General features: G+C 58.6%; 1 protein-coding gene across 2 annotated transcripts in view; it reads left to right on the forward strand.

The window, feature by feature from the left end:
* usf2 (upstream transcription factor 2, c-fos interacting) overlaps positions 1–27,253 on the forward strand; it is an 87,244-nt gene extending 59,991 nt beyond the window's left edge. Inside the window, exons 6-10 of one of the 2 annotated variants that reach the window (XM_072250740.1) lie at positions 8,109–8,196; positions 8,843–8,869; positions 10,775–10,833; positions 19,199–19,293; positions 27,119–27,253. In XM_072250740.1, coding sequence (XP_072106841.1) covers positions 8,109–8,196; positions 8,843–8,869; positions 10,775–10,833; positions 19,199–19,293; positions 27,119–27,253 — 404 coding nt within the window. The remainder of the gene's footprint in view (positions 1–8,108; positions 8,197–8,842; positions 8,870–10,774; positions 10,834–19,198; positions 19,294–27,118) is intronic. The other variant, XM_072250741.1, reaches the window with a different exon arrangement.
* Positions 27,254–27,487: the final 234 nt, after the last annotated feature.

Below are 27,487 nucleotides of genomic sequence, written 5' to 3' on the forward strand. Positions count from 1 at the left end.
TCCGTGATGGAGGAGCCATCGGCAGCCAGCAGCTCCACTAGCTGCTTTTGAACTCCCCGCCACCTCTCCAACGAGTAGAAGAAGGGTGAGCCACGGTCCAAATCCTGCAGCATTTGGATCCGTGACCTCACGTACGCACCTCGGGACTGCTGGAGCTGCAGGTTCCTTAGTGCGTCCTTCTTCTCCTGGTATTCCTGCCACAGCTGCTGGTCTCCAGCGGTTGGACTGGGGCGGGACTCCAGGTCAAGCAATGCTCTCTCAAGCCACTCAATCTCAGAGCCCCGCCTCTTTTTCGACCCCCTAGTATACTCCCGACATAAAAGCCGGATCCCACCACAACCGTAGGGAGCAGAACTCTCTCCGTCTCTCCCTCCAGGTGACCCAGAACGCTCGGAACGAATCCCGGAATCGGCTGTCCTCCAGCAGCCGGTTGTTAAAATGCCAATACCCAGATCCCACCCGAGGGTGTAGTGGAATAAGTTCCATCCACACAAGGTGATGATCCGAGCACGACACCGGCCGCATAGAGGACGCTGACACGCAGGAGACGTAGGCCCAAGAGATGTAAAAGCGGGCTATCCTGGAACCCCCCTCTCTGGACCTTCTCGAGAAGGTGCTAGAGTCGGGGAGAAAATTCCTCCAGCTGTCCACCAAGTCAAAGGAGCCGACTAGCTCCTTTAACTTTTTTGCCGATGCTGGGTTGCGTTGGAGGCCTGAGTGGTCCTCCGCCTCGAGGGTACAGTTGAAGTCTCCCCTGAGGATGATGCAGTCCCCAGGATCGATGGAACTCAGCAGAGTGGACAGCTGACAGAATAGGCGCGTCTGCATCACACCGCGCCTCGGAGCATACACATTGATAAAATGCACAGGTACACCATCCAGGCGCACAGCCAGGTGGAGCAGACGGCTGTAGACCCTGCCCTGCCACTCCAGGAGCCAAGCAGACTCGTCCCCAGGGATGGCACGGGTTTCCTGCAGGAAACTCACCGCATACCGCCCATCCCTGAGGACTGAGAGATTGTTATGCCTGCAAAGAGGACCCCTGCTGCCGTTTACATTTAGACTAGCTATGGTAAGCTTCATGTCGGGAGTACACTAGGCCTCAGCAGCTGTGCCCGTCCCGGTGAGAGCGGAGGCGCCCTCCACCACACTGTCCCAAAAAAAAGCAAGGATACATTTTGCTTTCCGGGCTGGAGCGGTACCAACGCCACCCTGTGACCCACCATCCCCCGTAGGAGCGAGGCTGCTTCTCCCTCTGATGTCCCTTACCAGATCATCCAGGAGAGATTTTAGTTGCCGTCTCTCATTCCCTGACACCACATTCCTCTTCCCCTTCCCCTTCCGTCTGAGGATGGCTCTCAGGGACTTCACCAGCCTCGGCATGCTGGGCCAACGAAGCGAGGCTAGTTGAGGCCGGTGCTTGGCACCCTCAGAGGTGAGAATGAAATGCTTAATTTCCTCTACAGGTATTAATAGGGACTTCTCAGGAGGGGTGAGGATGTCCATTATTTCACTATCGAAAGAGTCCCCCTCCAACCCGTCACTGCAGACAGAATCCCCATCGGCCTCCCCGCATGTTCCAAAAGATGGCTGCGCTTGTGACCCATACCGCACAGCGGGCACCTCGCTCTTACCTGCCCGCTCCACCGTCGCATCAGCCTCATCCACATTTGCGACAGTGGAGGGACAATCCCCAGGGACTCCCTGCAAGCCATTAATTGCTGGGGTCGACGTGCATAGAATAACATCCTCCCCAGGGGGCAGGTATGAAGAGGAACAAGGCACCTTTGGTCCAAGGGATTCACAAGCAGCCTGATGCTGAGAATGAGAGAGCTTTGTCTCGTCTCCTCTTACACTATTCGATACACTTGCCTCCAGAGAGGCGCTGACTTGTAAGTCCTGGGTGGAGGCTTCCAGGGCTGCCTCATTTGTGCAGACAGGGCTATCACAAGCTTTCTGCACAACCACACCAGCTACCCCAGGACTGGTGGCTACATCTGGGGACTCAGGTTTCGAATTAACATCCACCCGGATTCCCACCCCTTCCTGGGACTCCCCCGCATCTACATTCCCTGCCCTCTTGCGGGAGCGTTCCCTTCTCCTCTTCACGCCGGAGGAGCACACAGGTGCAGGATTCACCGATGGGGCAGTACTCTCCGCTTCCATCGCCCCGTCTACCTGCGCACTTCCCCGTGCCTCACGCTCCACTTCAGGGCAAATGGGCGTGAGCTCTGCAGTCTCAGAGGCTGTATTCTTAGGGTGTTTGGATTTCCTCTTTGCCTTCTTGCCCCGCACAGGCTCCACCCCGTCCTCCACCTGAGCCACAGGGACAGGAGCAGGGGCCGACCCAACCGTAGAAGTAGGGACAGGGTGAGGGGCCGGGGCAGGGTGAGGGGCCGACCCAACCGTAGGAGTAGGGACAGGGGTAGGGGCAGGGTGAGGGGCCGGGGCAGGAGCAGGAGCAGGGGCCGACCCAACCGTAGGAGTAGGGACAGGGGTAGGGGCAGGGTGAGGGGCCGGGGCAGGAGCAGGAGCAGGGGCCGACCCAACCGTAGGAGTAGGGACAGGGGTAGGGGCAGGGTGAGGGGCCGGGGCAAGATCAGGGGCAGGAGCAGGGGCCGACCCAACCGTAGGAGTAGGGACAGGGGTAGGGGCAGGGTGAGGGGCCGGGGCAGGATCAGGGGCAGGTGCAGGTGCAGGCGCAGGTGCACGCACAGGAGTAGGATCAGGGGCAGAGGTGGCTCGGACACTGGTGCCCGAAGTGGGCTCCCTAGGGTTTCGGGTGGTAGGACAGTCCCTGCGAAAGTGCCCCACCTCCCTGCACGCATGGCACCGTGGGTGCTCGGAGCTCCAGTACACCTGATAATCTACCCCCTCGTGCCGGACAGTAAACCGGCCCTCAACATCGTCCTCCCTTTCCAGCTGCATCAATACCTGACGCCGGAAAGAGATTACGGTGCGGAGGGTGCGTCTCTTAAATTTGTGTCGGATGGCAGTGATCTCTGACCTTACTTGCCCTAAACGGGCCAGTGGGGGAAGCAGGTCCTCATTGGGAATGAAAGGCTTAACGTGACCGAGGACGATACGTTGTTTGGGGGCTGTCACCAGCTCCATCGGTAAAAAGACGTTTTCTACCGTGACCCCCTGCTTGGAGCCCGGTGCACTAACTCTTCATTGGCCAGGTAGAACACTGTCTTCCCGAACTCTTTCTCGGTGGCCAAGATACCACCTTTCCCCACCAGGTCCTCCATGGCCTCCGCACACTTTTCTAGTGTCATTCCAGGGCGCAAAATACATTGCACCCCACGTTCCAGCTTCACCGACCGAAACAGGGCGTTGTCCGAGGCTGGAGAGGCAGCCGCCTTTGCATAACTCCCCGAAGGCCCGCGACTTCCTGGAGACCGGTCCGGCATGCTGGCGCTATTTCCAGTCCGAAAATCTTACAGCGGTGCCGGTTAGAAGTCCTGGAGCCAGTCGAATAACTGGCCAGGGAAGTTTGTAGTCGACAGTACCTCGCTGGCTCGGCGCCAGGAAAGGCTCCGTCGGACTTGCAGAAACCCAGGCCGGGAGAAGTCAAAACGTCCTTTCAGATGCTCCAGCTCCGACACCGGGTGAAAATCAGGAAGATGAAGGAGGAGGAACGTTACCCCGATGTCAATGGGGGGGAACGACGGCGTTCGTCTCCGGTTTTGGAGCGAACCGGCTTCCTGGCGAGTTGCCAGTGGCCGCAGCTGGGAGCTACGCAGTTAGCAGCTGCCAACGAACCCAGTCCAAACCGGCAGTAAAACTGCACACCGAGCTTCCACACCAGCGCCGTCACTCACTCGGTTGTCCAAGAGACTTTTAGAGCCACCTCCAGAGTATTCCACGAACTTTATCCAGTAGTTTTCCTTCAATTTCTCCCAGCTCAGTCAGCACAGCTCCACTCTGTGTCTGACCCCAGGAGTGTGTGTTGGGACAGTGTGGAGGGAGCTTCACTGTGTGTCTGACCCTGGGTGTGTGTGATGGGACGGTGTGGAGGGAGTTTCACTCTGTGTCTGACCCTGGGAGTCTGTGATGGGACAGTGTGGAGGGAGCTTCACTCTGTGCCTGACCCTGGGTGTGTGTGATGGGACGGTGTGGAGGGAGTTTCACTCTGTGTCTGACCCTGGGAGTGTGTGATGGGATGGTGTGGAGGGAGATTCACTCTGTGTCTGACCCTAGGAGTGTGTAGTTGAATGGTGTGGAGGGAGTTTCACTCTGTGTCTGACCCTGGGAGTGTGTGTTGCAACAGTGTGGAGGGAGCTTCACTCTGTATCTGACACCAAGAGAGTGTGATGGGACAGTGTGGAGGGAGCTTCACTCTGTGTCTGACCCTGGGAGTGTGTAGTTGAATGGTGTGGAGGGAGTTTCACTCTGTGTCTGACCCTGGGAGTGTGTGATGGGATGGTGTGGAGGGAGATTCACTCTGTGTCTGACCCTGGGAGTGTATGATGGGACAGAGTGGAGGGAGCTTCACTCTGTGGCTGACCCCAGGAGTGTGTGATGGGATAGTGTGTAGGGAGCTTCACTCTCTGTCTGACCCCAGGAGTGTGTGATGGGACGGTGTGGAGGGAGCTTCACTCTGTATCTGACCCTGGGTGTGTGTGATGGGACAGTGTGGAGGGAGCTTCAATCTGTATCTGACACCAAGAGAGTGTGATGGGACAGTGTGGAGGGAGCTTCGCTCTGTGTCTGACCCCGGGAGTGTGTGATTGGACGGAGCGGAGGGAGATTCATTCTGTGTCTGACCCTGGGAGTGTGGGATGGGACGGTGTGGAGGGAGCTTCACTCTGTGTCTGACCCCAAGAGAGTGTGATGGGACGGAGAGGAGGGAGCTTCGCTCTGTGTTTGACCCTGGGAGTGTGTGATGGGATGGTGTGGAGCAAGTTTCACTGTTTCTGACCCCCGGAGTTAGTGATGGGATAGTGTGGAGAGAGCTTCACTCTGTGTCTGACCCCAAGAGAGAGTGATGGGACAGTGTGGAGGGAGCTTCGCTCTGTGTCTGACCGCAGGAGTGTGTGCTGGGACGGTGTGGAGGGAGCTTCACTCTGTGTCTGACCTTAGGAGTGTATAGTTGAATGGTGTGGAGGGAGTTTCACTCTGTGTCTGACCCTGGGAGTGTGTGATGGGACGGTGTGGAGGGAGCTTCACTCTGTGTCTGACCCTGGGAGTGTGCGATGGGACGGTGTGGAGGGAGCTTCACATTGTGTCTCACCCTGGGTGTGTGTGATGGGATGATGTGGAGGGAGATTCACTCTATCTGACCCCAAGAGAGAGTGATGGGACAGTGTGGAGGGAGCTTCGCTCTGTGTCTGACCGCAGGAGTGTGTGCTGGGACGGTGTGGAGGGAGCTTCACTCTGTGTCTGACCTTAGGAGTGTATAGTTGAATGGTGTGGAGGGAGTTTCACTCTGTGTCTGACCCTGGGAGTGTGTGATGGGACGGTGTGGAGGGAGCTTCACTCTGTGTCTGACCCTGGGAGTGTGTGATGGGACGGTGTGGAGGGAGCTTCACTCTGTGTCTGACCCTGGGAGTGTGTGATGGGACGGTGTGGAGGGAGTTTCACTCTGTGTCTGACCCTGGGAGTGTGTGGTGGGACGGTGTGGAGGGAGCTTCACATTGTGTCTCACCTTGGGAGTGTGTGATGGGACGGTGTGGAGGGAGCTTCACTCTGTGTCTGACCCTGGGAGTGTGCGATGGGACGGTGTGGAGGGAGCTTCACATTGTGTCTCACCCTGGGTGTGTGTGATGGGATGATGTGGAGGGAGATTCACTCTGTATCTGACCCCAAGAGAGTGTGATGGGACGGAGAGGAGGGAGCTTCGCTCTGTGTTTGACCCTGGGAGTGTGTGATGGGACGGTGTGGAGCAAGTTTCACTGTTTCTGACCCCCGGAGTTAGTGATGGGATAGTGTGGAGGGAGCTTCACTCTGTGTCTGGCCCTGGGAGTGTGTGATTGGACGGTGTGGAGGGAGTTTCACTCTGTGTCTGACCCTGGGAGTGTGTGATGGGACAGTGTGGAGGGAACTTCACTCTGTGGTTGACCCCAGGAATGTGTGATGGGACGGTGTGGAGGGCGCTTCACTCTGTGACAACAGGAATGTGTGATGGGACGGTGTGGAGGGAGTTTCACTCTGTGTCTGACCCTGGGAATGTGTAATGGAACAGTGTGACCATAAGACTTCGGAGCAGAATTAGGTCATTTGACCCATGAAGTCTACTCCGCCTTTCAATCATGGCTGATCCTATTTGTCCCCTCCTCAGCTCCACGCCCAGCCGTCTCCCCGTAACCTTTGCTGCCATGTCTAATCAAGAACCTATCAAGCTCTGACTTAAATACACCCAACGACCTGGCCTCCACAGCTGCCTGTATCAAATTCCACAAATTCACCACCCTCTGGCGAAAGAAATTTATCACCATATAACCATAACCATATAACAGTTATAGCACGGAAACAGGCCATCTCGGCCCTTCTAATCCGTGCCAAACTCCTACTCTCACCTAGTCCCATCGACCTGCACTCAGCCCATAACCCTCCATTCCTTTCCTGTCCATATATCTATCCAATTTAACTTTAAATGACAACATCGAACCTGCCTCAACCACTTCTGCTGGAAGCTCGTTCCACACAGCTACCACTCTCTGAGTAAAGAAGTTTCCCCCCATGTTACCCCTAAACTTTTGCCCTTTAACTCTCAGCTCATGTCCTCTTGTTTGAATCTCCCCCACTTTGTTTCTCTGCATCTCTGTTTCAAATGGACGCCCCTCTATCCTGAGGCTGTGTCCTCTTGTCCTCGATTCTTCCACCATGGGAAACATCCTTCCCCACCTACTCTGTCTCGGCTTTTCAACATTTGAAATCTTTCAATAAAATCCCCCCCTCATCCTTCTGAATTCCAGTGAGTACAGGTCCAGAGCTATCAAACATTCCTCGTATGATAACTCTTTCATTCCTGGAATCAGCCTCTTCTGTACCCTCTCCAATGCCAGCACATCTTTTCACCGATAAGGAGCATCTTTTTGAGCACCTTCGCCCCTATAATAGTAAATGCATTCGCTTCTCTTCTCTCAAACCCTTCAACATCTGGCACACTGCTTGTGTATTCTCTAGTAAAGACCGATGCAAAATACTCACTTAGTTCATCTGCCATCTTTTTGTCTTTGTTATTATTTCTCTGGCCATATTTTCTAGTGACTGTATGTCCACTCTCATCTCGTTTTATTTTTACATTCTGGTAATATCTTTTACTATCTACTTAGTTTGATATTGTTTACCAGCTTGTTTTCATATTTCATCTTTTCCCTCCTAATGGCTCTTTTAGTTGCTCTCTGTAGGTGTTTAAAGCTTCCCAATCCTCTGTCTTCCCACTAACTTTTGCTCTGTTGTATGTCCTCAACTGCTTTTACATAAGCTTTGACTTCCCTTGTCAGCCATGGTTGTACTATTTTGCTTTTGAGTATTTCTTCACGTTTGGAATACACCTATCCTGCACCCTCCTCATTTTCCCAGAAGCTCCTGCTGCTGCTGCTGTGCAGACATCCCTGCCAGCATCTCCTTCCAATTTACTCTGGAAAGCTCTGGAGAGAGTTGCACTCTGTGTCTGACCCTGGGAATGAGTGACGGGATGCAATGGAGGGAGCTTCACTCTGTGTCTGACCCTGGGAATGAGTGACGGGATGCAATGGAGGGAGCTTCACTCTGTGTCTGACCCTGGGAATGAGTGACGGGATGCAATGGAGGGAGCTTCACTCTGTGTCTGACCCTGGGAATGAGTGACGGGATGCAATGGAGGGAGCTTCACTCTGTGTCTGACCCTGGGAATGAGTGACGGGATGCAATGGAGGGAGCTTCACTCTGTGTCTGACCCTGGGAATGAGTGACGGGATGCAATGGAGGGAGCTTCACTCTGTGTCTGACCCTGGGAGTGAGTGACGGGATGCAATGGAGGGAGCTTCACTCTGTGTCTGACCCTGGGAGTGAGTGACGGGATGCAATGGAGGGAGCTTCACTCTGTGTCTGACCCTGGGAGTGAATGATGGGATGCAATGGAGGGAGCTGCACTCTGATGCCTTCTGGCAACTTTGCAGGACAATTCTACGTGATGATGACGCCCCAGGACGTGCTACAGACGGGTTCACAGCGGACGATTGCTCCACGTACACACACATACTCACCGTAAGTATGCTGCTGGCCTTTGTGTGTATGTGTGATTTCCTCGGAGGCCAATAGGTGGGGGTGGTGCACCTCGGTGCCCTGCGTGGAGCGCCACCCCCACCTGCTGGCTGCAGGCATCCCGCAATGTGGAGGAAGGATATTTGGTGCCAACCAGAGTCCCTATCTGCTCTTGCTCCCGCGACCAACTTTGCTGTCTACGGATGGGGTGGAGAGTATTCCCCCCTCCCCCCCCCCCCGCATACTTCTGGATGAGGAGAGATTGGGGTTGGTCTGGGAGGGGCATCAGAGTAGGAGTGCTTTGGTAGATCATCAGTGGAGGGAGGAGGTGATTTGGGGGTGTTGTTGGGTGGGAAATGGGTGAGTGAGGCAAGAGAAGGTCGAGCCCTCTGAAAAGTTTCAGGTGTCTTGCTGACAGAGAGAGCAGCCTTCCACAGAGTGGATTTTGGGGTGTGGAAGTTTTCAGTTCCAGACTCAGCCATGGTCTGAGAGGAGCTGGTTGAAATGGTGGGGTGGCGGGAGAGGGAGGGGTGCCTGGAGTCCAGCAGAGATGAGTCGGGGGTTGGGGCAGAGGCTGTACTGGCTGCTCTCCCTCGGGGCGCCTGGGACTGGAGTCCGTTTCTATGGTGACCTGTTATTTTCTCCACAGAAAAGAAGACTCTGAACTCAGCAACATGTACGTGTCTCTGGCAGCCCCTCCCCGGCACCCCCACCCACCCTTCCGTCGCGTCACACCACCCAACTCTCCGCTGTCCGAAGGGACCCAAGCCCCTTCTACCGGTTTGGGTCACCCCACACCCAGAGTCATTCAATGTATGCTCTGTCCAGCACTCCCTTCCTGACTGGTTTGAGGGATAGGATACTCATTCCCCTTCCTTTACCAAATCCTGAAACCTCTCCTATCCCCCTCCCCACCCCTCTATCCTCCTTCCTCTTCCTTGAGGAACAGGTAATGTGGAGTGCATGGACTGACCCCGCCCAGGGAAGTGGGGAGTGTTCCATCACACTCCTGACCTGTTGATGGGAGGACAGATAACGTGGCGGATGTGGAGTGCCTGGACTGACCCCACCCAAGGACGTGGGAATGGTCCCATCACACTCCTGACCTGTAGATGGGTGGGGGGGGGGGTGCAGACCAGGTGACGTGGATATGAACTGGGTGGACTAACCAACTTCATGGGATTGGACTGCACACTCCCCAGCCGGGGAAAGAGTGATGAGTGTGGGGTACAGAGTATATGGAGAGTGGGAGGAGACCAGAAAGTCTAACGGGTGGGGTTAGTCCTTGCACTCCACATCTGCCACGTTACCTGCCCCCCGAATACAGGTCAGGAGGGAGATGGACGCTTCCCACTTCCCTGGGTAAGTGCAACTTCAACAACTGTCAAAGTCTGCGGCAGGGCACACCAATACCCTCCTGCCATAAACCTCCCTCCCCCAGCAGCGACACACACTGGTTGCAGAGTACACCACGTAGGGAATGCACCACGGTTACTTGCCTGGGCTGTACGACAGCCTCTGCTGAACCCTTCACCTATCCCTGCCTGGAGAGATGAGGGCAACAGGTGGGGGGGGGGGGAATGGAATTAGAGGGACATCACCCCTGCAGGTTCCCCTCCTCCCAACACCTTCCCCTCGTCGACTGTGGCTTGCACCCACTTTCTCTGGAGGGACAGAGGGAAGAGCGATAAATGCTGTTGTGATCTGGAAACTGGAATTTGAGTAAAATCTCAGATCTCTGCAGTCTTGGCCTTGGACCATGTCAGGGTGCTGCCCCCTGGTGGTCCGGAGGGTCCCACACAACTCTTCCCCCCACCCCCCACAGTATTGGTTGGTGAAGACCCTTCAGGGTGTATTCCCCTAACCCACTGTATGGAAATCTTCCTCTTGGAATGGAAGCTGTTTCCCCTCCACCTGCCCTCAGCCGCCCTCAGCTGGCTGCAGGAAGTTAGACGAGGGAGTCTGGTGTGAGAGTTCCTACCTGAAGGTGGTGACCCCCACCCCAGAGTGACTCCCCCTCAAGCCAAGAGATCTGCAGCCGTGGGTGGATCGTTGCCCCACCCCCTGCAGTTTGGGAAGAGATATTGCACCTCTCAGGATGGATGGTGCTGCCCCATCCAGGTCCTCTCAAAACTGCATCATGCTGCCACCTTCAGGTCAGGAGAAGATATCACACCTCTCCAGACTGAGCTGTGCTGCCTCCTACAGGTTTGGAGGAGGTATTACATCTCTCCAGACTGTAGGTTGGGAGGTATTACTGGACCGTGAGTTGGTTGGAGACTGCTTCCTAGTGGGGACTGTGTGTGGGACAGGGGAATATCCCAACCTTTCTTTACAGTGTTTAATGGTGACTGAAGGTATGTTAAAGGGACAGATAATCTCGCCCCATTCTCTCCCCTACTCTCTCCTTCCACTCTGCCTCTTATCTCCACGTTCTCCCGACCCGAAAATCCGTCACAGTGGCCCTGAAGGGAGGGGAGCGAGCGGAAACACAACCTACTTCACTCACCACGACCCATCCCCACACCACCCCCACCCCCTTCACATTCCTATCTTTATGTTTTCTCCCCCCGACCCTCAGGAAGATCGACGGTCCACGCACCCCGAGGGACGAGAGAAGGAGGGCACAGCACAATGAAGGTTGGTGTTGGTTAGGGTGATGAAGAGCAAGAGAACTGGGGTGTTACAACTCTGCCGAGTGTGTCCACAGTGATGCCAGGCCCCCACTGTCCATCACTCAACAACCCGTCCGAGACAGCGTTCCCTCCTCACCCCTCCCACAGCGTTCCCTCCTCACTCCCTCCCACAGCGTTCCCTCCTCACCCCCTCCCACAGCGTTCCCTCCTCACCCCCTCCCACAGTGTTCCCTCCTCACCCCCTCCCACAGCGTTCCCTCCTCACCCCCTCCCACAGTGTTCCCTCCTCACCCCTCCCACAGCGTTCCCTCCTCACCCCCTCCCACAGCGTTCCCTCCTCACCCCCTCCCACAGCGTTCCCTCCTCACCCCCTCCCACAGTGTTCCCTCCTCACCCCTCCCGCAGTGTTCCCTCCTCACCCCCCCCACAGAGTTCCCTCCTCACACCCTCCCACAGCATTCCCTCCTCACCGTCCCCTCCCACAGCATTCCCTCCTCACCGTCCCCTCCCACAGCATTCCCTCCTCACCGTCCCCTCCCACAGCATTCCCTCCTCACCCCCTCCCACAGTGTTCCCTCCTCACCCCTCCCACAGCGTTCCCTCCTCACCCCTCCTCCCACAGTGTTCCCTCCTCACCCCTCCCACAGCGTTCCCTCCTCACCCCCTCCCACAGCGTTCCCTCCTCACCCCTCCCACAGCGTTCCCTCCTCACCCCTCCCGCAGCGTTCCCTCCTCACCCCTCCCACAGCGTTCCCTCCTCACCGTCCCCTCCCACAGTACTCCCTCCACACCCCCTCCCACAGCGTTCCCTCCTCACCCCTCCCACAGCGTTCCCTCCTCACCCCTCCCACAGCGTTCCCTCCTCATCCCCTCCCACAGGTTCCCTCCTCACCGTCCCCTCCCACAGAGTTCCCTCCTCACCCCTCCCACAGCGTTCCCTCCTCACCCCTCCCGCAGCGTTCCCTCCTCACCCCTCCCGCAGCGTTCCCTCCTCACCCCCTCCCACAGTGTTCCCTCCTCACCCCCTCCCACAGTGTTCCCTCCTCACCCCTCCCACAGTGTTCCCTCCTCACCCCCTCCCACAGAGTTCCCTCCTCACACCCTCCCACAGCGTTCCCTCCTCACACCCTCCCACAGTGTTCCCTCCTCACCCCTCCCACAGCGTTCCCTCCTCACCCCTCCCACAGCGTTCCCTCCTCACCCCCTCCCACAGCGTTCCCTCCTCACCCCTCCCACAGTGTTCCCTCCTCATCCCCTCCCACAGTGTTCCCTCCTCACCCCTCCCACAGTGTTCCCTCCTCACCCCCTCCCACAGAGTTCCCTCCTCACCCCCTCCCACAGTGTTCCCTCCTCATCCCCTCCCACAGCGTTCCCTCCTCACCCCTCCCACAGCGTTCCCTCCTCACCCCTCCCACAGCGTTCCCTCCTGACCGCCCCCTCCCACAGTGTTCCCTCCTCACCCCCTCCCAGAGCATTCCCTCCTCACCCCCTCCCACAGTGTTCCCTCCTCACCCCTCCCACAGCGTTCCCTCCTCATCCCCTCCCACAGTGTTCCCTCCTCACCCCTCCCACAGCGTTCCCTCCTCACCCCCTCCCAGAGCATTCCCTCCTCACCCCCCACAGCGTCCCCTCCTCACCCCCTTCCACAACGTTCCCTCCTCACCCCCTCCCACAGTGTTCCCTCCTCATCCCCTCCCACAGCGTTCCCTCCTCATCCCCTCCCACAGCGTTCCCTCCTCATCCCCTCCAACAGCGTTCCCTCCTCACCCCTCCCGCAGCGTTCCCTCCTCACTCCCTCCCACAGTGTTCCCTCCTCACCCCTCCCACAGCGTTCCCTCCTCATCCCCTCCGACAGCGTTCCCTCCTCACCCCCTCCCACAGTGTTCCCTCCTCATCCCCTCCCACAGCGTTCCCTCCTCATCCCCTCCCACAGCGTTCCCTCCTCATCCCCTCCCACAGTACTCCCTCCACACCCCCTCCCACAGCGTTCCCTCCTCACCGTCCCTCCCACAGCGTTCCCTCCTCACCGTCCCTCCCACAGCGTTCCCTCCTCACCCCCTCCCACAGTGTTCCCTCCTCATCCCCTCCCACAGCGTTCCCTCCTCACCCCTCCCACAGTGTTCCCTCCTCACTCCCTCCCACAGCGTTCCCTCCTCACCCCCTCCCACACCGTTCCCTCCTCACCCCTCCCGCAGCGTTCCCTCCTCACTCCCTCCCGCAGTGTTCCCTCCTCACCCCTCCCACATAGTTCCCTCCTCACCCCCTCCCACAGTGTTCCCTCCTCACTCCCTCCCACAGCGTTCCCTCCTCACCCCTCCCACAGAGTTCCCTCCTCACCCCCTCCCACAGTGTTCCCTCCTCACCTCCTCCCACAGCGTTCCCTCCTCACACCCTCCCACAGCGTTCCCTCCTCACCCCTCCCACAGTGTTCCTTCCTCACCCCCTCCCACAGCGTTCCCTCCTCACACCCTCCCACAGTGTTCCCTCCTCACCCCCTCCCACAGTGTTCCTTCCTCACCCCCTCCCACAGCGTTCCCTCCTCACACCCTCCCACAGCGTTCCCTCCTCATCCCCTCCCACAGTGTTCCCTCCTCACCCCTCCCACAGCGTTCCCTCCTCATCCCCTCCCACAGCGTTCCCTCCTCACCCCCTCCCACAGCGTTCCCTCCTCACCCCCTCCCACAGTGTTCCCTCCTCACCCCCTCCCACAGTGTTCCCTCCTCACCCCTCCCACAGCGTTCCCTCCTCATCCCCTCCCACAGCGTTCCCTCCTCACCCCTCCCGCAGCGTTCCCTCCTCACCCCTCCCACAGCGTTCCCTCCTCATCCCCTCCCACAGTGTTCCCTCCTCACCCCTCCCACAGTGTTCCCTCCTCACCCCTCCCACAGCGTTCCCTCCTCACCCCCTCCTCCCACAGTGTTCCCTCCTCATCCCCTCCCACAGCGTTCCCTCCTCACCCCCTCCCACAGCGTCCCCTCCTCACCCCCACCCACAGCGTTCCCTCCTCACCCCTCCCACAGTGTTCCCTCCTCACCCCTCCCACAGTGTTCCCTCCTCACCCCCTCCCACAGTGTTCCCTCCTCACTCCCTCCAACATCATTCCCTCCTCTCCCCCTCCCACAGCGTTCCCTTCTCACTCCCTCCCACAGCGTTCCCTCCTCACCCCCTCCCACAGCGTCCCCTCCTCACCCCCACCCACAGCGTTCCCTCCTCACCCCTCCCACAGTGTTCCCTCCTCACCCCTCCCACAGTGTTCCCTCCTCACCCCTCCCACAGCGTTCCCTCCTCACCCCTCCCACAGAGTTCCCTCCTCACCCCTCCCACAGTGTTCCCTCCTCACCCCCACCCAAAGTGCTCCCTCCTCAACCCGTTCCACAGCGTTCCCTCCTCATCCCCTCCCACAGCATTCCCTCCTCACCCCCTCCCACAGTGTTCCCTCCTCATCCCCTCCCGCAGTGTTCCCTCCTCATCCCCTCCCACAGTGTTCCCTCCTCACCCCCTCCCACAGTACTCCCTCCTCACCGTCCCCTCCCACAGCGTTCCCTCCTCACCCCCTCCCACAGTGTTCCCTCCTCACCGTCCCCTCCCACAGCGTTCCCTCCTCACCCCCTCCCACAGTGTTCCCTCCTCACCCCTCCCACAGCGTTCCCTCCTCACCCCTCCCACAGTGTTCCCTCCTCACCCCCTCCCACAGCGTTCCCTCCTCACCCCTCCCACAGTGTTCCCTCCTCACCCCCTCCCACAGCGTTCCCTCCTCACCCCTCCCACAGAGTTCCCTCCTCACCCCTCCTACAGTGTTCCCTCCTCACCCCCTCCCACAGTGTTCCCTCCTCACCTCCTCCCACAGCGTTCCCTCCTCATCCCCTCCCGCAGCGTTCCCTCCTCACCCCTCCCGCAGCGTTCCCTCCTCACCCCTCCCACAGCGTTCCCTCCTCACCCCTCCCACAGTGTTCCCTCCTCACCCCTCCCACAGCGTTCCCTCCTCACCCCCTCCCACAGTGTTCCCTCCTCACCTCTTCCACAGTGTTCCCTCCTCACCCCTCCCACAGAGTTCCCTCCTCATCCCCTCCCACAGTGTTCCCTCCTCACCTCCTCCCACAGCGTTCCCTCCTCACCCCCTCCCACAGTGTTCCCTCCTCACCCCTCCCACAGAGTTCCCTCCTCATCCCCTCCCACAGTGTTCCCTCCTCACCTCCTCCCACAGCGTTCCCTCCTCAAACCCTCCCACAGCGTTCCCTCCTCACTCCCTCCAACAGTGTTCCCTCCTCACCCCTCCAACAGTGTTCCCTCCTCACCCCTTCCACAGCGTTCCCTCCTCACCCCTGCCACAGAGTTCCCTCCTCATCCCCTCCCACATCATTCCCTCCTCACCCCTTCCACAGTGTTCCCTCCTCACCCCTTCCACAGCGTTCCCTCCTCACCCCCTCCCACAGTGTTCCCTCCTCACTCCCCCCACAGCATTCCCTCCTCACTCCTCCCACAGCGTTCCCCCCTCACCCCTCCCACAGCGTTCCCTCCTCACCCCCTCCCACAGCGTTCCCTCCTCACCCCCTCCCACAGCGTTCCCTCCTCACCCCCTCCCACAGTGTTCCCTCCTCACCTCCTCCCACAGCGTTCCCTCCTCACACCCTCCCACAGCGTTCCCTCCTCACACCCTCCCACAGCGTTCCCTCCTCACACCCTCCCACAGCGTTCCCTCCTCACACCCTCCCACAGTGTTCCCTCCTCATCCTCTCCCACAACGTTCCCTCCTCACCCCCTCCCACAGCGTTCCCTCCTCACCCCCTCCCACAGTGTTCCCTCCTCACCCCCTCCCACAGTGTTCCCTCCTCACCCCTTCCACAACGTTCCCTCCTCACCCCTTCCACAGTGTTCCCTCCTCACCCTCTCCCACAACGTTCCCTCCTCACCCCCTCCCACAGTGTTCCCTCCTCACCCCTCCCACAGTGCTCCCTCCTCACCCCCTCCCACAGTGTTCCCTCCTCACCCCCTCCCACAGCGTTCCCTCCTCAAACCCTCCCAGAGCATTCCCTCCTCACCCCCCACAGCGTTCCCTCCTCAACACCTCACAGCGCTCCCTCCTCATCCCCTCCCACATCATTCCCTCCTCACCCCTTCCACAGTGTTCCCTCCTCACCCCTTCCACAGCGTTCCCTCCTCACCCCCTCCCACAGTGTTCCCTCCTCACCTCCTCCCACAGCGTTCCCTCCTCACACCCTCCCACAGCGTTCCCTCCTCACACCCTCCCACAGCGTTCCCTCCTCACACCCTCCCACAGTGTTCCCTCCTCACACCCTCCCACAGAGTTCCCTCCTCACCCCTTCCACAACGTTCCCTCCTCACCCCTTCCACAGTGTTCCCTCCTCACCCTCTCCCACAACGTTCCCTCCTCACCCCCTCCCACAGTGTTCCCTCCTCACCCCTCCCACAGTGCTCCCTCCTCACCCCCTCCCACAGTGTTCCCTCCTCACCCCCTCCCACAGCGTTCCCTCCTCAAACCCTCCCAGAGCATTCCCTCCTCACCCCCCACAGCGTTCCCTCCTCAACACCTCACAGCGCTCCCTCCTCACCCCCTCCCACAGCGTTCCTTCCTCACCCCCTCCCACAGTGTTCCCTCCTCACACCCTCCCACAGCGTTCCCTCCTCACACCCTCCCACAGCGTTCCCTCCTCACACCCTCCCACAGTGTTCCCTCCTCACACCCTCCCACAGAGTTCCCTCCTCACCCCTTCCACAACGTTCCCTCCTCACCCCTTCCACAGTGTTCCCTCCTCACCCTCTCCCACAACGTTCCCTCCTCACCCCCTCCCACAGTGTTCCCTCCTCACCTCCTCCCACAGCGTTCCCTCCTCACACCCTCCCGCAGCGTTCCCTCCTCACCTCTTCCACAGAGTTCCCTCCTCACCCCTTCCACAGTGTTCCCTCCTCACCCCTCCCACAGAGTTCCCTCCTCACCCCTCCCACAGTGTTCCCTCCTCACCGTCCCTCCCGCAGTGTTCCCTCCTCACCCCTCCCGCAGCGTTCCCTCCTCACTCCCTCCTGCAGCGTTCCCTCCTCACCCCCTCCAACAGCGTTCCCTCCTCACCCCCCCACAGCGTTCCCTCCTCACCCCCTCCCACAGTGTTCCCCCCTCACCCCTTCCACAGTGTTCCCTCCTCACCCCTCCCACAGCGTTCCCTCCTCATCCCCTCCCACAGTGTTCCCTCCTCACCTCCTCCCACAGCGTTCCCTCCTCACCGTCCCTCCCACAGCGTTCCCTCCTCACCCCTCCCACAGCGTTCCCTCCTCATCCCCTCCCACAGTGTTCCCTCCTCACCTCCTCCCACAGTGTTCCCTCCTCACCTCCTCCCACAGCGTTCCCTCCTCACCCCTCCCACAGCGTTCCCTCCTCACCCCCCCACAGTGTTCCCTCATCACCCCCCCACAGTGTTCCCTCCTCACCCCCTCCCACAGCGTTTCCTCCTCACCCCCCCACAGCGTTCCCTCCTCACCCCCTCCCACAGTGTTCCCTCCTCACCCCCTCCCACAGCGTTCCCTGCTCACCCCTCCCACAGCGTTCCCTCCTCACCCCTCCCACAGCGTTCCCTCCTCACCCCTCCCACAGTGTTCCCTCCTCACCCCTCCCACAGCGTTCCCTCCTCACCCCCTCCCACAGTGTTCCCTCCTCACCTCTTCCACAGTGTTCCCTCCTCACCCCTCCCACAGCGTTCCCTCCTCACCCCTCCCGCAGCGTTCCCTCCTCACCCCTCCAACAGTGTTCCCTCCTCACCCCTTCCACAGTGTTCCCTCCTCACCCCCTCCCACAGCGTTCCCTCCTCACCCCCTCCCACAGTGTTCCCTCCTCACCTCTTCCACAGTGTTCCCTCCTCACCCCTCCCACAGCGTTCCCTCCTCACCCCTCCCGCAGCGTTCCCTCCTCACCCCTCCAACAGTGTTCCCTCCTCACCCCTCCCACAGCGTTCCCTCCTCACCCCTCCAACAGTGTTCCCTCCTCACCCCTTCCACAGTGTTCCCTCCTCACCCCCCCACAGAGTTCCCTCCTCATCCCCTCCCACATCATTCCCTCCTCACCCCTCCAACAGTGTTCCCTCCTCACCCCTTCCACAGTGTTCCCTCCTCACCCCCTCCCACAACGTTCCCTCCTCACCCCCTCCCACAGTGTTCCCTCCTCACCTCCTCCCACAGCGTTCCCTCCTCACACCCTCCCACAGCGTTCCCTCCTCACACCCTCCCACAGCGTTCCCTCCTCACACCCTCCCACAGTGTTCCCTCCTCACCCCCTCACAGCGTTCCCTCCTCACCCCCTCCCACAGCGTTCCCTCCTCACCGTCCTCTCCCACAGCGTTCCCTACTCACCCCCTCCCACAGCGTTCCCTGCCCATCTCTCCCACAGTACTCCCTCCTCACCCCTCACTGCCCCTCCTACAGCACTCCCTCATCAAATCCCTCCCTTAAGATGTTTTGGGAATTATGTAACGTTCACAGGGGGTATAGATGGGGAAGTGCAGATGTTGTAACAATGCTTAGAGATTGCCCATGAGTGAACTAACTATCTTTCCCTCTTTCTCCCCTCACTTCCCCCCTCTCCACCCCCCTTCCCCCCTCTCCCCCTCGCCCTCTCTCCCCTCCCCCTCTCCCCTCTCCCTTTGTCTCTCTCGCCTCCCTCCCCTCCCCTCTCTACTCCTACCCTATCCACTTTCTCCCCTTCCCCTATCCACTCTCTCCCCTCCTGCCCCCTCCCCCTTCCCCTCCCCTTACCTTACTCCCCCTCTTCCCCTCCCCTTACCTTACTCCCCCTCTTCCCCTCCCCTTACCTTACTCCCCCTCTTCCCCTCCTCTTACCTTACTCCCCCTCTTCCCCTCCTCTTACCTTACTCCCCCTCTTCCCCTCTTCCTAACTTCACCCCTCTCCCTTCCCCCTTTTTACCCCTCCCCTTTCCCCTCTACCTACCCTCTCTCCCCCTTCCCCTCTCTCCCCTTCCCCTCTCTCCCCTTCCCCTCTCTCCCCTTCCCCTCTCTCCCCTTCCCCTCTCTCCCCCTCCCCTCTCTCCCCCTTCCCCTCTCTCTCCCATCTCCCCCTCTCCCATCTCCCCCTTTCTCCCTCCTCTCTCTCCCCCTCCCACCCTCTTCCCCATCTTCACCCCTCCCCTTCCCCTTTTTACCCCTCCCCTTTCCCCTCTACCCACCCTCTCTCCATGCCTGCTCCCCCCTCGTTCTCCCTCTTTCTCTTTTGCCCCTCATTCAATCTCACTCTCTTCTCTTGTTTTCCCTCATTCACTTCGACCTTCCCTCCCGAACCTCTCTCTCTCTCTCTCTCTTCTCTGCCCCTCTCTCCCACCCCCATCTCCTTCCCTTTCCATCCGCCCCAGTGGAGAGGCGGCGTAGGGACAAGATCAACAACTGGATCGTTCAACTTTCAAAGATTATCCCGGACTGTAACGCAGACAACACAAAGACCGGACAGGTTAGAAATCAGAGAGTGACAGGGTGAGAGTGCATGATTTCCACCTTTCACCTCCTTGGGACAGTGTGGAGAGAGCTTTAATCTGTCTGACCCCGGGAGTGTGTGATGGGACAGTGGGGAGGGAGCTTTAATCTGTCTAACCCCGGGAGTGTGTGATGGGATGGTGTGGAGGGAGCTTCATTCTGTGTCTGACCCTGGGAGTGTGTGATGGGACGGTGTGGAGGGAGTTTCACTCTGTGTCTGACCCTGGGAGTGTGTGATGGGACAGTGTGGAGGGAGATTCACTCTGTGTCTGACCCTGGGAGTGTGTGATGGGACGGTGTGGAGGGAGTTTCACTCTGTGTCTGACCCTGGGAGAGTGTGATGGGACAGTGTGGAGGGAGCTTTAATCTGTCTAACCCCGGGAGTGTGTGATGGGATGGTGTGGAGGGAGCTTCATTCAGTGTCTGACCCTGGGAGTGTGTGATGGGACGGTGTGGAGGGAGCTTCACTCTGTGTCTGACCCTGGGAGTGTGTGATGGGACGGTGTGGAGGGAGCTTCACTCTGTGTCTGACCCTGGGAGTGTGTGATGGGACGGTGTGGAGGGAGTTTCACTCTGTGTCTGACCCTGGGAGTGTGTGATGGGACGGTGTGGAGGGAGATTCACTCTGTGTCTGACCCTTTTTTTTTTCCAAAATTCTTTATTACAAATGTCGGTGCTATACAATATTTACAAAACCAGTGACTAACAGATTTACTACACTACAAACAGACAATACATGTTAAACCAATATATTGCCATCCTCATCAATGATGGCATTTACACCCCGCGGAGCCCAACGGTCCCGGAACATCTCGACGGTCGCCGTGGACTGCGCGTATTCCTTTTCAATGTTCACCCGGGCTCGAACATACCCCCTAAACATAGCCAGGCAGTCTGCCCGGGGAGAACCTCCTGCCACCCTTTTCCAGGAGCCACGGATGGCAATTTTCGCCAGCCCCAGGAGCAAGTTGACAAGGACATCCTCATCCCTCTGTGCCCCCCTCCTTACTGGATGACCGTATATGAATAGGCTGGGACTGAAATGCAACCAGAAGGCGAGAAGCAGCCCACGCAAATACGCGAAAAGGGGCTGCAGCCTCACACACTCCACGTACATATGGTACACGGTCTCCTCCAGCCCGCAGAAGTGACACGCGGCTGGGAGATCCGTGTACAAACTAAAGAACTTATTGCAGGGCACCGCTTTATGCAGCACCCTCCAGCCGAGATCCCCAAGGTGCATGGGAAGGACTCCCTTGTAGAGGGACTTCCACTGGGGACCCCTCTCACCTCCAGGTGGAAAGACCGACCGCCATGGCGTGTCGGGACGGTGGACAAATACTAGGAAGTGGAGGGTGTGGAGCAGCAGCCCATAAAGGTACCTCCTGCCTGCATCCCTGAATGGGATTGTGGCTGTCGATGAAAGACGGCTCAAGTTGTGTGGATTCGTCTCTCGGGCAAGGCTGCGGGGCCTGGGCCCGACGAGCAGCTCAGCCCGAGTCGTTCCACACACCTGAGCCACACTGACATCCGTTGAGACAGGGCAAGGGTCGGCCAGGACCCCGCCCTCTGCCAGAGGAGGGGATTCCCGGCCTGAGGCAACCATGTTCCAGACTCTCAGTAGGTCCTGATAAAAGCCGGGCAGCCTCTGCAAAGCAGCACGGCTGACGCCCGCCGGTGGTAGCTGCATATCTTCGGCAAGACAGCAGCCCCTCCGGAGGAAGAAAGTCGCCAACACGTGCCACCTGGGAGGGTGCTCGGCGTACAGGAATCTCTGCAGCGTCCTGAGGCGGAGAGCCGCCAGTCGTGTGCATACACACACCAGCGACTGTCCGCCCTCTCCTTCTGGGAGACTCAGAACCGCTGCAGAGACCCAGTGCTTCCTGTTTCCCCAGAAGAAGTCCACTAGCTTCCTCTGCATTCTTGTGACAAAAGGGGCAGGGGGGGCCAAGGTGACCATCCGGTACCACAACATGGAGGCCACCAGCTGGTTTATGACCACCACCCTGCCTCGATAGGAAAGCACCCTGAGAAGGCCTGACCAGCGCCCCAGCCGGGCCATGACCTTTGTCTCCAGGTCCTGCCAGTTCGCCAGCCAGGTCTCCCCAGAAGGACTCAGGTAGACTCCCAGATAGAGAAGACGTCTGGTGCTCCACTCAAAAGCTCTCATCTCCTCCGGCAGGGAGTCCACCTGCCACTGGCCTACTAAGACTCCGGAACATTTCGCCCAGTTGATCCTGGCGGAGGATGCCGCCGAGAAAACATCTTGGCACTCGCGCATCCTCCGCAGGTCACAGGGGTCTGTCATCATGAGGAGTACGTCATCGGCGTAGGCCGAGAGGACGACCCCCATGTCCGGTTCGCGCAGAACCAGACCTGTCAGCCTTCGCCGAAGAAGGCTGAGGAATGGCTCGACACAGATCGCATACAGTTGACCGGACATGGGGCACCCTTGACGCACTCCTCTTCGGAAGTGGATAGGTCCTGTCAATGATCCATTAATCTTAACTAGGCACTCTGCGGCAGAGTACAGGAGCCGAACTCGGGCCACAAAGTGTGGTCCGAGCCCAAAAGCCTGCAGGGTGCCCACCAGGAAACTGTGGTCCACCCGGTCAAAAGCCTTCTCCTGGTCAAGAGAAAGAAACTCTGCCGGGTTCCCAGTCTCCTGGAGTAGGTGGATCAGGTCCCGTACTAGGTGGACATTGTCCTGGATGGAGCGGCCCGGGACTGTATAAGATTGGTCAGGATGGACCACCTGTCCAATTACCGAACCCAGACGGTTGGCCATTGCCCGGGCGAAGATCTTGTAGTCCACGCACAAGAGGGAGACCGGCCGCCAGTTCTTTAGCAGGCGGAGGTCTCCCTTCTTGGGCAGTAGGACCACAACAGCTCTCTGCCATGAGAGGGGCATTTCTCCGGTGGCTAGGCTCTCCCCTAGGACAAGGCTGTAATCATCCCCCAGGACATCCCAAAAAGCCTGATAAAACTCACATCGCGTCACACCGCGCCTGGGAGCATACACATTGATAAAATGCAATGGTACGCCATTCAGGCGCACAGCCAGGTGGAGCAGACGGCCAGGCACAACGTCTTGGACTCCTTCAATTACTGGCTGGAAGGTCGGGGCCAACAGGATCACCACCCCGCTAGAAATGGAGCTGAGGTGGCTCATGTAGACCCCGCCCCGCCACTCCAGGAGCCAAGCAGACTCGTCCCCAGGGATGGTATGGGTTTCCTGCAGGAAACTCACCGTATACTGCCCGTCCCTGAGGGCTGAGAGATTGTTATGCCTGCGAAGAGGACCCCTGCTGCCGTTTACATTGAGACTAGCTATGGTAAGCTTCATGGCGGGAGCACACTAGGGCTCAGCAGCTGTGCCCATTTCGGTGAGAGCGGAGGCGCCCTCCACCACACTGTCCGGAAAGAAAGCAAGGTTACTTTTTGCCTTCCGGGCTCGAGCGGTACCAGCGACACCCTGTGACCCACCATCCCCCGTAGGAGCGAGGCTGCTTCTCCCTCTGATGTCCCTTACTAGGTCATCTAGGAAAGATTTTAGTTGCCGTCTGTCGTTCCCCGCCACCGCATTCCTCTTTCCCTTTCCCTTTCGTCCGAGGATGACTCGCAGGGACCTCACCAGCCTCGGCATGCTGGGCCAGCGTAGCGAGGCTAGTTGAGGCCGGTGCTTGGCACCCTCAGAGGTGAGAATAAAATGCTTAATTTCCTCTACAGGTATCAATGGGGACTTCTCAGGAGGGGTGAGGATGTCCATTATTTCACTATCGAAAGAGTCCCCCTCCAACCCGTCACTGCAGACAGAATCCCCATCGGCCTCCCTGCATGTTCCAAAAGATGGCTGCGCTTGTGACCCATACCGCGCAGCGGGCACCTCGCTCTTACCTGCCCGCTCCACCGTCGCATCAGCCTCATCCACATTTGCGACAGTGGAGGGACAATCCCCAGGGACTCCCTGCAAGTCATTAATTGCTGGGGTCGACGTGCACAGAAAAACGCCCTCCCCAGGGGGCAGGCATAGAGGGGAACCCGGCACCTTTGGTCCAAGGGATTCACAAGCAGCCTGGTGCTGAGAATGAGAGAGCTTTGTCTCGTCTCCTCTTACATTATTCGGTACACTGGCCTCCAGAGAGGCGCTGACTTGTAGGTCCTGGGTGGAGGCCTCCAGGGCTGCCTCATTTGTGCAAACAGGGCTATCACAAGCTTTCTGCACAACCACACCATCTTCCCCAGGACTGGTGGCTACATCTGGGGACTCAGGTTTAGAACCAACCCCTACCCGGATTCCCACCCCTTCCTGGGACTCCTCCGCATCTACATCCCCTGCCCTCTTGCGGGAGCGTTCCCTTCTCCTCTTCACACCGGAGGAGCACACAGGTGCAGGCTTCACCGATGGGGCGGTGCTCTCTGTTTCCATCGCCCCGTCTGCTTGCACACCTCCCCGAGCCCCACGCTCCACTTCAGGCGAAATGGGCGTGAGCTCTGCAGCCTCAAAGGCCCGCTTCTTACTGTGTTTGGATTTCCCCTTTGCCTTCTTACTCCGCACAGACTCCACCCCGTCCCCCACCTGAACCACAGGGAGAGGAGCAGGGACCGACCCAACCGTAGGAGTAGGGGTAGGGGTAGGGGCAGGGTGAGGGGCTGGGGCAGGGTCAGATGCAGGCGCAGATGCACGTGCAGGAGTAGGATCAGGGGCAGAGGTAGCTGGGGCACTGGTGCCGGAAATGGGGTCCCTCGGGTTCCGGGCGGCAGGACAGTCCCTCCAAAAGTGCCCCACCCCCCTGCACGCATGGCACCGCGGGCGCTCGGAGCTCCAGTACACCTGATAATCCACTCTCTCGTGCCGGACAGTAAACCGGCCCTCAACATCGTCCTCCCTTTCCAGCTGCATGAAAACCTGACGCCGGAAAGAGATTACGGTGCGGAGGGTGCGTCTCTTAAATTTGTGTCGGATGGCAGTGATCTCCGACCTTACTTGCCCTAAACGGGCCAGTGGGGGAAGCAAGTCCTCATTTGGAATGAACGGCTTAACATGCCCAAGCACGATACGTTGCGTGGGGGCCGTCACCAGCTCCATTGGTAAAAAGATGTTGTCTACCGTGACTCCCCTGCTTAGGGCCCAGTGCACTAGCTCTTCATTCGCCAGATAAAACACCGCCTTTCCGAACTCCTTTTCGGTGGCCAGAATACCACCTTTCCCAACAAGGTCCTCCATTGCCTCCGTACACTTTTCTAGTGTCATTCCAGGGCGCAAAATACATTGCACCCCACGTTCCACCTTCACCGACCGAAACAGGACGTTGTCCAAGGCTGGGGAGGCAGCCGCCTTTGTGTAACTCCCCGAAGGTCCGCGACTCCCTGGAGACCGGTCCGGCATTTTGGCGCTATTTCCAGTCCGAGAATCCTACAGCGGTGCCGGTTAGAAGTCCTGGAACGAGTCGAATAACTGGCCGGGAAAGTTTGCAGTCGACAGTTCCTCGCTGGCTCGACGCCAGGAAAGGCTCCGTCGGACTTGCAGAGACCCAGGCCGGGAGAGGCCGAAACGTCCTTCCAGATGCTCCGGCACCAACACCGGATGAAAATCAGGAAAACAATGGAGGAGGAACGTTGCCCCGATGTCAATGGGGGGGAACGACGGCGTTTGCCTCCGGTTTTGGAGCGAACCGGCTTCCTGGCGAGTTGCCAGTGGCCGCAGCTGGGAGCTACGCAGTTAGCAGCTGCCAACAAACCCAGCCCAAACCGGCAGTAAAACTGCACACCGAGTTTCCACACCAGCGCCGTCACTCACTCGGTTGTCCAAGAGACTTTTAGAGCCACCTCCAAAGTATTCCACGAACTTTATCCAGTAGTTTTGCCTCGATTTCTCCCAGCTCAGTCAGCACAGCTCCACTCTGTGTCTGACCCTGGGAATGTGTGATGGGATGGTGTGGAGGGAGCTTCACTCTGTGCCTGACCCTGGTTGTGTGTGATGGGACAGTGTGGAGGGAGTTTCACTCTGTGTCTGACCCTGGGAGTGTGTGATGGGACAGTGTGGAGGGAGTTTCACTCTGTGTCTGACCCTGGGAGTGTGTGATGGGACAGTGTGGAGGGAGTTTCACTCTGTGTCTGACCCTGGGAGTGTGTGATGGGACGGTGTGGAGGGAGCTTCATTCTGTGCCTGACCCTGGTTGTGTGTGATGGGACAGTGTGGAGGGAGTTTCACTCTGTGTCTGACCCTGGGAGTGTGTGATGGGACGGTGTGGAGGGAGATTCACTCTGTGTCTGACCCTGGGAGAGTGTGATGGGACAGTGTGGTGGGAGCATTAATCTGTCTAACCCCAGGAGTGTGTGATGGGATGGTGTGGAGGGAGCTTCATTCTGTGTCTGACCCTGGGAGTGTGTGATGGAACGGTGTGAAGGGAGTTTCACTCTGTGTCTGACCCTGGGAGTGTGTGATGGGACGGTGTGGAGGGAGCTTCACTCTGTGTCTGACCCTGGGAGTGTGTGATGGGACGGTGTGGAGGGAGTTTCACTCTGTGTCTGACCCTGGGAGTGTGTGATGGGACGGTGTGGAGGGAGATTCACTCTGTGTCTGACCCTGGGAGAGTGTGATGGGACAGTGTGGAGGGTGCTTTAATCTGTCTAACCCCGGGAGTGTGTGATGGGATGGTGTGGAGGGAGCTTCATTCTGTGTCTGACCCTGGGAGTGTGTGATGGGACGGTGTGGAGGGAGTTTCACTCTGTGTCTGACCCTGGGGGAGTTTGTTGGGACAGTGTGGAGGGAGCTTTAATCTGTCTAACCCCGGGAGTGTGTGATGGGATGGTGTGGAGGGACCTTCATTCTGTGTCTGACCCTGGGAGTGTGTGATGGGACGGTGTGGAGGGAGTTTCACTCTGTGTCTGACCCTGGGAGTGTGTGATGGGACGGTGTGGAGGGAGCTTCACTCTGTGTCTGACCCTGGGAGTGTGTGATGGGACGGTGTGGAGGGAGTTTCACTCTGTGTCTGACCCTGGGAGAGTGTGATGGGACAGTGTGGAGGGAGCTTTAATCTGTCTAACCCCGGGAGTGTGTGATGGGATGGTGTGGAGGGAGCTTCATTCTGTGTCTGACCCTGGGAGTGTGTAATGGGACAGTGTTGAAGGAGCTTCACTCTGTGGCTGACTACAGGAGTGTGTGATGGGACAGTGTGGAGGAAGTTTCACTCTGTCTGACCCTGGAAGTGTGTGATGGGATGATCTGGAGAGAGCTTCACTGTGTGTCTGATCCTGGGAGTGTGTGATGGGACGGTGTGGAGGGAGCTTCACTCTGTGTCTGACCCTGGTAGTGTGTGATGGGACAGTGTGGAGGGAGCTTCACTCTGTGTCTGACCCTGGGAGTGTGTGATGGGATGGTGTGGAGGGAGCTTCACTCTGTGTCTGACCCTGGGAGTGTGTGATGGGATGGTGTGGAGGGAGCTTCACTCTGTGTCTGACCCTGGGAGTGTGTGATCGGACGGTATGGAGGGAGATTCACTCTGTGTCTGACCCTGGGAGAGTGTGATGTGACGGTGCAGAGGGAGTTTCACTCTGTGTCTGACCCTGGGAGTGTGTGATGGGATGGTGTGGAGGGAGTTTCACTCTGTGTCTGACCCTGGAAGTGTGTGATGGGACGGTGTGGAGGGAGCTTCACTCTGTGTCTGACCCTGGGAGAGTGTAATGGGACAGTGTGGAGGGAGCTTTAATCTGTGTCTGACCCTGGGAGGTTTATGAGTTTCACTCAGGGATGGGCTCACCCTGTGAGGAAGCTAACCTTGCCTATTCTTTGACCCCAGAGTAAAGGTGGGATCCTCTCCAAAGCATGCGACTACATTCGGGAACTGCGACAGACCAACCAGCGTATGCAGGAAAGCTTTAAGGAGACTGAGCGGTTGCAGCTCGACAACGACATGTTACGGCAGCAGGTGTGAGCCCCTCGGCACAGCACCCGAACACCCAACTCCAAATCGCCCCCCTCCCTCCAACACAGCACCCGAACCGCCCAAATCCAAATCCTGAAAACACTGCACCCGAACCCCCCAACTCCAAATACCCACCTCCCTCCAACACAGCACCCGAACCCCCCAAATCCAAATCCTCAACACAGCACCCGAGCCCCCCAACTCCAAATGCCCCCTCCCTCCAACACAGCACCCGAACCCCCC

The sequence above is a fragment of the Mobula birostris genome, unplaced genomic scaffold (assembly GCF_030028105.1).
Source record: "Mobula birostris isolate sMobBir1 unplaced genomic scaffold, sMobBir1.hap1 scaffold_594, whole genome shotgun sequence".
NCBI lineage: Eukaryota > Metazoa > Chordata > Chondrichthyes > Myliobatiformes > Myliobatidae > Mobula > Mobula birostris.